The sequence below is a fragment of the Cebus imitator genome, unplaced genomic scaffold (genome assembly GCF_001604975.1).
Source record: "Cebus imitator isolate Cc_AM_T3 unplaced genomic scaffold, Cebus_imitator-1.0 Scaffold258, whole genome shotgun sequence".
Lineage (NCBI taxonomy): Eukaryota > Metazoa > Chordata > Mammalia > Primates > Cebidae > Cebus > Cebus imitator.
Window position 1 is genome coordinate 1426294 of NW_016107573.1, and position 10416 is coordinate 1436709.

At 49.2% G+C, this 10416-nt stretch overlaps 1 protein-coding gene across 6 annotated transcripts in view; it reads left to right on the forward strand.

The window, feature by feature from the left end:
- The first annotated feature begins 288 nt into the window (after positions 1-288).
- The window catches only part of PIK3IP1 (phosphoinositide-3-kinase interacting protein 1), a 28795-nt gene continuing 18667 nt past the window's right edge, over positions 289-10416 (forward strand). For 3 of the 6 annotated variants that reach the window (XR_001816761.2, XR_001816760.2, XM_017499549.2), the window contains exons 1-5: positions 291-1372; positions 2379-2495; positions 2609-2728; positions 3883-4083; positions 4189-4267. Coding sequence is in view for 4 of the 6 variants with exons in the window: in XM_017499549.2 (XP_017355038.1) it covers positions 1303-1372; positions 2379-2495; positions 2609-2728; positions 3883-4083; positions 4189-4267 (587 nt within the window). In the remaining 2 variants the exon portion in view is untranslated. Of the gene's footprint in view, positions 1373-2378; positions 2496-2608; positions 2729-3882; positions 4084-4188; positions 4268-10416 lie in introns of all 6 variants that reach the window. The other 3 variants (XM_017499550.2, XM_017499548.2, XM_017499551.2) reach the window with 3 other exon arrangements.

Genomic DNA, 10416 nt, shown 5'->3' on the forward strand with positions numbered 1-10416 from the left:
GCGAAACCCTGTCTCTACAAAAAAAAAATACAAAAATAAAATAAAATTAGCCAGGTGTGGTAGCACATACCTTTAATCCCAGCTACTCAGGAGGTTGAAGCAGGAAAATCACTTGAACCTGGGAGGCAGAGGCTGCAGTAAGCCAAGATGGCACTACTGCACTTCAGCCTGGTGACAAAGTGAAACTCCATCTCAAAAAAAAAAAAATATATATATATATATATTTAGTAAAGTTGTTTTCCTCCTTAAATTACTGCCTGCAAGATCGAAACAGAGTCTCCCATTTCTATTTTGGGATCCGACTGAGTCACACGGTAGTCTTGGCAAATAACTCTGCTCTATCTCTCAGTTTACTGAGACTGCCTGGGAACTTGAACTGTCAGCCAAACAGGAAGAAGGGCCCTTCTGCCTAACTCCAAAAGGCCTAAGTCAAATGGATATGGTGAGATTTAATGATGGATCTAAATTACAACAAATGGATTTCCTATGGGGGGGGAAGCAAACATTTTACTTAACTTCCTCTATATAATTCAGGGCTGGTAGAAAGGGTAGACTATTACAGTGTAGCTGAGCAAATTTTTCCGTGTTTGCATAACATGTGTTTTCAACTAAGGAAACTCCTAAATTCCTACTATATACAATATCCCCCAAAAACCTCAAATGTAAGAAAAAGCAATGTGACAGATTTGACCCTGGCCAAGTTATACTTTTTTTAAGTGTGTTCATAAACATATAAACTACAAAGGCCCTTTTTCTTTTTCAAGAATGGGTATAAAGTGATAGTCCCCCCTCCCACCAGATACTCTTATTTTTGCCCCCTAACTGGTCATGAATTACTCCTGGGTGCACGCTCCCTAAAGTGTTCTGTGTTTTAGTGGTTATAATTTCCCACATCCCATGATGCCCCTTGATAGAATTAATCTTTCTGTACTCACACAAATGGAAACAGAAGAGATGAAAAACCCTGGGGATGTGGCCTCGCAGGTCTCAAAATCATCGGCTGCTAAGCACAACCAGCACTTCTCTGCCTCTCTTCTTGGCTGAGTTCCTTTCTTGGCTCAGAGTTAGATTTTGCATGGCCTAGGAGGCTTAGGACCCAGGGGGCGCCTTTCAGCTGAAAAACAGCTCGCGCTGCAGCAAGCTAGCTGGGAAGCTCCCAGTTCTAAAGAGAGGCTGTTTACCCGAAGAGCATAACAAGGGCAGGTCTGACTGCAAGGCTGGGACTGGAAGGCAGAGCCGCTGCCAAGGGGGCCCCGGTTGGACACTGGTCGTTCAATCACCTGCAAGACGAAGGAGGCAAGGATGCTGTTGGCCTGGGTGCAGGCATTCCTCGTCAGCAACATGCTCCTAGCAGAAGCCTACCGATCTGGAGGTGAGATTACAATCTTTCCTTTCCGCAACAAAACTTCATGAAGCAGGAGGGGTAAAGCCCCCTATTTCCCAAACAGGGCCAGGATGACAGGAAACGAAGCGTTTAGGTGGTTTCTGTGGTCCTGTGAAAGCTTTTCCACCCCTCTTTTCCTTGCCAGGGTCTTGCAGCTCCATCTTTGCCATTAAGAACAAAGGCAAGAAGCCACTTTCTCTTTGCCTTTCCTTGCTCATGAGTGGATGGAGCTTGGGGGTTCATCTCCCCTACGACCCAAGTCCTATTCTTTCTAAGCCCTTTGCATGGTGTGGTCCTCCTTCCCCAGCCTCCTCCTGTGACTCTCCTGCAGAGGGGAATGGGAGCTTGGAGTCTCATTCAGGCAGCGATAAGGCCGGTTCACTCCGTTTGAGGCTCTCTTGAATCTTTTGCCTGACTGAATCAAGGCTCCTGGAGAATTCTCTTTGGAGAGAGTATTGCCTGTTAAACGGGCAGAAGGTGGCCGTATCCGTGGAGGAGGGAACACCGGAGTTTACGTAACATGGCATTACAACACAGTGATAAATGTCAGGTTTGGATGCCCACCGTCCTAAAACTCCCATCTTCTCAAAGGGACCCTAAGCCAGGCCTCCTCCTCTCCATCTCCTCTTCCGAAGTGGTCACAAGTTCAAGAGTAACAACCATTTGCACTTCTACAGCTTTCCGGCTTTCAAAAAATAAAAAACACCTAACAGTCTCTTGCGTTGACTGAGGGCCAGGCACAGGCTAGGGGCTTCACAGACGCTTTCTTTCCTTCTCTTTTGGGCCTCACAGCAACCCTCTGAGGTGCGTGTGCGGTGTGGCGTGGGGGGCGTGGGGGTGTTGTCAAGGGAGGAGACGGTGGCCCAGCAGGGCCCGGGGTTCGTTAGCCAGGCTGGGACTCGGCCCGGGTGATCCCGGCTGCCCTGCCCGCCACGCTGGGCGTCTTCCGTTCGCTGCCCGTTACTCTGTGTCCGGGGACTTCTCTTCCTCACAGGCTGTTTGTGGGACAACGGCCACCTGTACCGGGCGGACCAGCTCTCCCCTGCGCCGGGCCTCCGCTGCCTCAACTGGCTGGACGTGCAGAGCCGGCTGGCCTCGGCCCCCGTGTTGGGTAAGTGTCCTCCAGGGGACCGCGGCGGCGGCGGCGGCGGCGGCGGGGCTAGCGGGCGGCAGCCGCGGTCCAGGTCCCAGCCCCGGCACACGTTTCCTTCTCTCCTCTCTCAGGCGCCGGCAATCACAGTTATTGCCGAAACCCGGACAAGGACCCACGCGGGCCCTGGTGCTACGTCAGTGGCGAGGCCGGCGTCCCTGAGAAACGGCCTTGCGAGGACCCGAGCTGTCCAGGTACCGCCCGGGACCCCGGGAATCCCCGCGCCGGGGGCTGACAGGGAGCGGCAGACACCGCCGTGCACGTGCGACCGCGCGAGGCCGGCCGGCCCCGCTCCGCCCCCGCGCCGTCCGATTGGCCAGGGCTATCTCCAGGCCGCGGGGCTCAAAGCCTATTGGCCGCCGTCGCCGCTCGTGTGAGCTCATCCGCCGCGAGCGCTTGTAAACAACTGCGCGGGGCTGGGTCTCTCCGCCGGGCGTGGTTGGGTCTCTCAGCTGCGCGCCCTTAGGAGCGGCTCATACCCCGCGAGAAGAAGCTGTTTGGGGCATCTGAGCTTCAGAGAACTTAAGCAATTTACCAAAGGCAATGGCAGGGGACAGATTTGAATCCACGTTTTTTAGATTCCAGAGCGCAGGCTTTTTGCTTCCAAGGCAGCAAGACAGCTTTCTAGGATTGGATGGGATAATCAAAGTAAAGCACTTTTTTTCTTTTTCTTTTTTTTTTTTTTTGTGTGTGTGACAGAGTCTCGTTCTGTCACTCAGGCTGGAGTGCAGTAGTCGGATCTCGGCTCACTGCCACTTCCGCCTCCCAGGTTGCAGTGATTCTTCTGCTTCAGCCTACCCAGTGGCTGGAATTACAGCCGTTCACCACCACGCCCGGCTAATTTTTATATTTTTAGTAGAGTTGGGGTTTCACCATGCTTGCCAGGCTGCTCTCGAACTCCTGACCTCAGGTGATCGCCCGCCTCGGCCTCTCAAAGCGCCGTGAGCCACCGCGCCCGGCACAAAATAAAGCATTTCACCTAAGGATTGGCATAGAGCATGCACTTAAATGTGGGCTGCTCAAAGGAAGCATGGGTTTCCTGGAGTGGAGGTGGGGGGATCCCCTGCAGAAGACGGCAACCGAGCAGGATTTGAACAGATGATGTCGTGGAAGGCAGAAGAGAGGCCTTTCCCTACGGCCTTCCCTTCTCATTTGCCTTGTCCCTGAGATGGTGCAGCCCTCTCAGGCCTGATTTTGCCTGTAGGGCAGAGTTTGACTTTAGGTTGTGTCTGTAGGGAGGCATTCTTAGGTGACCCACTTCCATCTCCCCTAACACTCGGACCAGGTTCAGCTGTGGAATTCACTCAGGGCAGGTCCTGATGAAAGGTGTTTCCCACCTCATCTCCAGAGACAACCTCCCAGGCCCTGCCAGCCTCCACGACAGAAATTGAGGAAGTGTCTGAAGGGCCAGGTGCAGATGAGGTGCAGGTGTTCGCTCCTGCAAACGCCCTGCCCGCCCGGAGTGAGGCGGCAGCTGTGCAGCCAGTGATTGGGATCAGCCAGCGCGTGCGGATGAACTCCAAGGAGAAAAAGGACCTGGGAACTCTGGGTATGACAGCCCCCGACCCTTGCCCTTGTTGGGATTCATCAAGAGATGTCATTTGTTGATTGTGTGGGGTTTGGCTAATGGGACCTTGTGTCCTGTCCTTGGCAGGCTACGTGCTGGGCATTACCATGATGGTGATCATCATTGCCATCGGAGCTGGCATCATCTTGGGGTACTCCTACAAGAGGTCAGTAGCTTCTCTTCTGGGTCCTCTTGAGAGGAGGAGGGGAGGAAGGTACACAAAGTCAAATCAAACTTTGTGGCTTTCTTACCCAAAAGGAAGCAAGATGTTAAAAATCAACTCAAGATGCAGAGACTTGGTCCTAGTCTTTATCCACTGACCTTGGACAAACCTTTTCCTTTGGTGCCTTTACACCTCACTTTAAAAGCCTTGTGAGGTGTGGGTTCTTGTACCCCATTTTACAAACGAAGAAGCCTCTGTCAGAGACTTGCCCAAAGTCACACTCTGGGAGTGGCAGAACCTGGATTCAGACCCAGCTCTTTTGATTGCAAATTCCCTGCTGTTTGATCCAACATGCCCGACATTGAAGTGAGTGGCACTGCAGAAATCAGGCTCAACAATGATTGCATGGACTTTGAGACTGAATTCTTTCTGTGAGCTCTAAAATTCTGCTACTAGAAAAGGTTTCCAGCCACTGTTTTTTGCAGTTGGGGCTTAAATTTCCTGTGCTATAAGCAGTGAGACTCCTCTGCTAGGGAAGAAAAAAGTGAGTTGGAGAACAGAAAAGTCTGTTCGCCACTCTTCACCGCATGTGAGAAAGCCAAAGAGGCTACCTGTGAAACTCAAGGTCATGACCTGTGGCTGGGACAGCAGGAGAAGAAGAATGCTTATTTTGTAAAGTCCCATGAGATGCCAGTCAGTGACTGGTGCATGATGGTAAACCAGACTGGCATTCATCTTTATAGTACTGGCTGATTCCGGAAAATTATTTGCCATTCTTGGGCAAAATCAGGAGGTTTGACTTCTAGCCCTGGGTGTCTAATATTCTCTTCTATGTTCTGAGAAATCTTTCAGTGAAGAAAGTGACACAGTAGCCTGCATTTTTCCTTCCTTCTTTCCTTTCCTCCCCTCTTCCCTCCCTCCCTTCCCCTTCTTTTGTTTCCTTTCTTTCCTTCCTTCCTTTCTTTGATTTTATCTTTTTTTTTCAGGGTCTCACTCTGTTGCCTAGGCCTGAGTACAGTGGTACAATCATGGCTCACTGCACCCTCAACCTCCCAGGGCTCAAGCGATTCCCCCCATCCATCCCCACCGAGTAGCTGGGACTACAGGCATATCCCATCATGCCTGGCTGATTTTTAAATTTTTTGTAGAGACAGGGTCTTACTGTGTTGCCCAGGCTAGTCTCGAACTCCTTGGCTCAAGCGATCCTCCTGCCTCAGCCTCCCAAAGTTTATAGGCATGGTTCACCATGTCTGGCATGCAGCCTGCATTTTCTAGAGGTAAGGTACATGTCTGAGCCCACAGCCTCAGTGGATCACCCAGCAGGGCACCTTTGGAGGCCTTGTAGTCAAACTTCTCATTACAGATGAAAAAGGGGAAGTGTTGGATATAATAACAGTGAGCAAACATTTGTCATATGCCAGACACTGCTTCAAGCACATGCTTTAACTCATTTCTCATAATCACGCTTATGAGGTAAATGCTGTTATCTCCAGTTTACAGATGAGGAAACTGAGGCAATAGGGGATTATATACCTTATCCAAGGTTGCACTCCTAGCATTTGGTGGAGAGAAGTCCTCTAGCTATCTCTGTGACCTTAGGCAAATTGCTTTGATTTCCTACTCCAGATCATTGTGTGGAGCTAAGGCTTGTGACACTTAGCTCAGGGTGTGGCACATAGTAAGTGGTCAGTAAGTGATAGCTGTTTTTCTTTTCTCTAAAATGTGTGGACAGGCAGGGTGGCTCATGCCTGTAATCCTAGCACTTTGGGAAGCCAAGGTGGGCAAATTACGAGGTCAGGGGTTTGAGATCAGCCTGGCCAACATAGTGAAACCCTGTCTCTAGTAAAAATACAAAAAATGTACCAGGTGTGGTGGTGGGCACCTGTAATCCCCAGCTACTTGGGAAGCTGAGGCAGGAGAATTGCTTGAACCCGGGAGGGGGAGGTTGCAGTGAGCCGAGATCATGCCATCGCACTCCAGCCTGGGTGACAGTGTAAGGCTCCGTCTCAGAAAAAGAAAAAAAAAAAGTGGATAATGGACCAGGCGCAATGGTTCACACTCATAATCCTAGCACTTTGGGAGACTGAGTTGGGTGGATCTCTTGAGCCCAAGAGTTCAAGACCACTGTGGGCAACATGGCGAAACCCTGTCTCTACAAAAAAATACAAAAATTAGTCAGGCATGGTGGTGGGGGCCTGTAGTCTTAGTTATTAAGGAGGCGAGGATCACCTGAGCCTGGGAGGTCAAGGCTGTGGTGAGCTGTGATCATGCCACTGCACCCCAGCCTGGGTGACAGAGCGAGAGCCTGTCTCAAAAAAAAAAAAAAGTGGGTAATAGAGTAGTGCTTTCTGGTGGGTCCAGAGATACTTGCTTATTCATTTCAGAGTTATTGATGTAGTGGCCCTGGCCTTACAGTTCATAAGCAGACCTAAGCCACGTTGGCTGAGTTTAGTCCTTGAAATATTTCCTTCTTCCTCAGTCACTGGATGGCATTTGGCTGTCCTCCAATTCTGTGACAGTTTCCAGGCCTTCCAGGTACTTGAACTGACTAAACATTCTTAATTCTGAGCTCAGTTCTGGTGCCCAGTGGAAGTCTTTTTCTTCTAGATTTGTTCCTCTAGGCTGTCACGAGACTGCCCTGAGGCCTAGAATTTATTTTCCTGTAAACTCAGGGCAAGGCACCCAGTCACCAGACTCGCTGTCACTAACGACCGGACCACCCCTTTCCTCAGCACAACTGTTCTGAGAACAGACTGTACAACAGGAAACCGCATGTGGGCTACAAACAAGCTCGAAGCTCCCATCTTTTCCTAAAGTGAGAGAGCAGAGTGTCCTGAAAACAGTTGTAGGCTGAGTGTGGGTTCAGGTGTCCTCTGAGCCTTGGTATCTTGTCTGTTAAATGGAGATACATCCTCCCTCCACACCCATCCATCTAAGATTATTATAAGTATTAAATGTAAACAGAAACAGTAGCACACCAATCAGGTAATAATCACAATAGCAGCCAACATTTATTTCATGCTTTCTTAATAAGTAAGGCCCTATTATGTGCTCTTCCCTGATTATCGTAATTTTTTTTTAGACAGAGTCTTGCTCTGTTGGCTCACTGCAACCTCCACCTGCTGGGTTCAAGTGATTCTCTTGCCTCAGCCTCCCAAGTAGCTGGGATTAGAGGCACCCACCAGCATGCCCTGCTAATTTTTGTCTTGTTTGTAGAGATGGGGTTTTCAACACGTTGGTCAGGCTGGTCTTGAATTCCTAACCTCAGGCAATCCACCTTGGCCTCCCAAAGTGCTGGGATTATAGGTATGAGCTACCACACCCAGCCTCCTGATTATCTTTACTAAGCCTCACAACCACACTAGGAGCACTGTTATACCATTTTACAGTGAGGAGCTGAGACCTGTCAGAGTTAAGTACGATATCCAAGCTACACAGCTAGTAACATATGTCTAAGGATTATAAGTATCTCAACAAGTCCAGTGAGGCCTTGTTGGGAGAAGAGGGTGTTACAAGAGGCCCAGTAGCCTCATGTAAATTTGCTTTGAATTGCAAAGGACAGCAGGAAAAATAGAAACTTAAAAAGAAAAAAAAGCCTGGATTTAAAGGCAGAAGAAACGAGATCTAGTTCTGGAAGTTTTACTTACTCTGGATGTGACATTGGACAAATTATTTACCTTCTCTGCACCTCAGTTTCTTCATCTGTACTGTGGTGGGGGTGGGACAGGTTAGATATGATGATCCTCCCAACTCTATTTCCTAAAAAGACAATATTGCTGGTGATAAGACTGGATTCAGATCTCAGCCCTGCCATTTGCTTGAACAAATGGTGTAACTTCTCTGCATTTGCCTTTTTTTTTTTTTTTTTTTTTTTTGAGACAGAGTCTCACTGTGTCACCCAGGCTGGAGTGCAGTGGCCTGATCTTGACTCACTGCAACCTCCACCTCCCAGGTTCAGGCCATTCCCCTGCCTCAGCCTCCCAAGTAGCTGGGACTACAGGCGCTCGCCACTACACTTGGCTAATTTTGTATTTTTAGTAGAGATGGGGTTTCACTATGTTGGCCAGGCTGGTCTTGAACTCATGACCTCCTGATCCACCCGTTTTGGCCTCCCAAAGTGCTGGGATTACAGACTTGAGTCACTGCGCCCGGCCCTGCCTTCCTACCTCTGAAACAGATCAAACTAGATACCACATAGGTTTGTTGTGAGGATGAAATTGGACAGTATAGTTTAGGCATACAATTAGTGTTCCATACCCTGGGAGAGGAAGTTGGAGGCAGCATACAGTAGGGCCTTACTTATTAAGAAAGCAGGAAATAAATGTTGGCTGCTCTTGTGATTATTACCTGTGGCTCCTTGGGAACTTTTCCTGAGCAGCAGTGTGGCACAGCATTGCCTCTGACTGGGAAAACAGCAGTGGCTCAGAGTAATAACTGAAGACCTGTGTAGTCTGAATGAGGTCTGTGGTGCTTCCATACCCTGGGAGAGGAAGTTGGAGGCAGGCGGCAGTTTCATCTACACCTGCTCTCTCTGGACAGCTCAGCTCCGCATCCTGGCCTTGGAGCAAGCAGGGTAGTTACTGTAAGACTTGAACTCTGCCAAAGGTCATGAGGCTTGCCTAATGGGATAGAGCTTTTCCTTGGCTGGGAAGGCTGGGCAGGCATCAGTCTTCCTCAAACAGGGGAGGAAGGGCTGTAAATGGGGGTGGGTGGGAAGCTCAGCCTGGCTGGGTCTTTGTCCTGGTAGGTTCAAAGGGTCAGTCTGTGACTGAGGAGCTAAGCATAGTGTCTGCACTAGCCCCAGAAGGAGGTCTTATTTTCTGATTAAAAGAGGAGGGAAAAAATGTAAGTCAACACCACTCCACCCCTGTGGGAGAGGAGCTAAGTCAGTGAATAAACCTTTTGTTCTTTCTTGGCTGCCAGACAACACCCAGGCTAACAACCCTCTACCCCCAAGCAGTGAGAGGGGGCTAGGCTGCCTGACGGTCAGTGTAGGGGGCCTAGTGATCTCTCAAAGGTCTCCCAAGGGAGCTGGGAGCAGCCACTGCATCTCTAGGACTCACAGGCACCATTAACAGCAGGCACATGGGATTGAGTGTGCTTCCAGGCTTCTAAATGGATGAGATTAATCCAGTCTAGTCCCAGCATCTGGTTCCTTTACCCTTGGCTGCTCTTCCAGCCTTGCTCTGCCCCATTAATACAAATTGATTATTTTCCCCCCTAAAGACTTGTATATGATGCAGCCTGCCCATTATCAGCAGCTCAGCTGGCCACAGGTAAAAGCAGGGCGCCAAAGTTAAACTTGAAAGCCTCAGTTTCTTCATCTATAAAAGGGGGATTATAGGCTGGGCCTGGTGGTTCATGCCTCAAGCGGCGAGAGGATCACTTAAGGCCAGGAGTTTGAGATTAGCCCTGGCAACATGGCAAGACCTTGTCTGTATAGAAAGAAAAAAAAAAAAGACATCCAGCAGGTACATAGGTAGCTCTTTTCATCCTGGGTGATGGGAAGGCCATTAGGCCATTTCCTGGCATCTTAGTAGATACTCAGGAAATGTGAATTCCTGGCTTTCTCTCTTCCTCCAGCCCCTTAGATTTTGAAATTCAGACCTTGGCAAAAGATACTTGGATATTCCATTTCTTTTGTAAATTGCCCTTTGGTCTTCCATAGGCATAAAGGCTGAAGAAAATTAAACCCAGACCTTCCAGATTTCTCCCTACATAAGCAACCTTGAAGAAACTGGCTTTTAGTATGGAGGTGTTTCCTTCTATGTGGTAACAACTGTACTGATGAACAGTGCTCAAGGCTAGTGAATCTCAGGATATGAGTTGGGGAGCCTTTGATCTAGACTACCCACCCATGAACACTGTCCCTTCATTTTCCCTATGGGCTCTGGGAGTTTTTCTGCTGTGGCAATTGGTGGTGTCCAGTACAGAAGCTAATGAGGACAGGGCAGGAGCCTCAGGCTTGCATGTTCAGAAACCATCACTCAGGGTGATTCAGGAGGATGAGCTCACAGATTTGCCTCCTTTGACCTTACAGGGAGAAACAGAGAATCAGAACATAGCTCATGTGAAGAATTTTATAGAATGTCAGGGGCCCTGGAGATTATCAGCTCCAACTCCTTGTTTTTTTTTTTCTTTTTTTTTTTTTT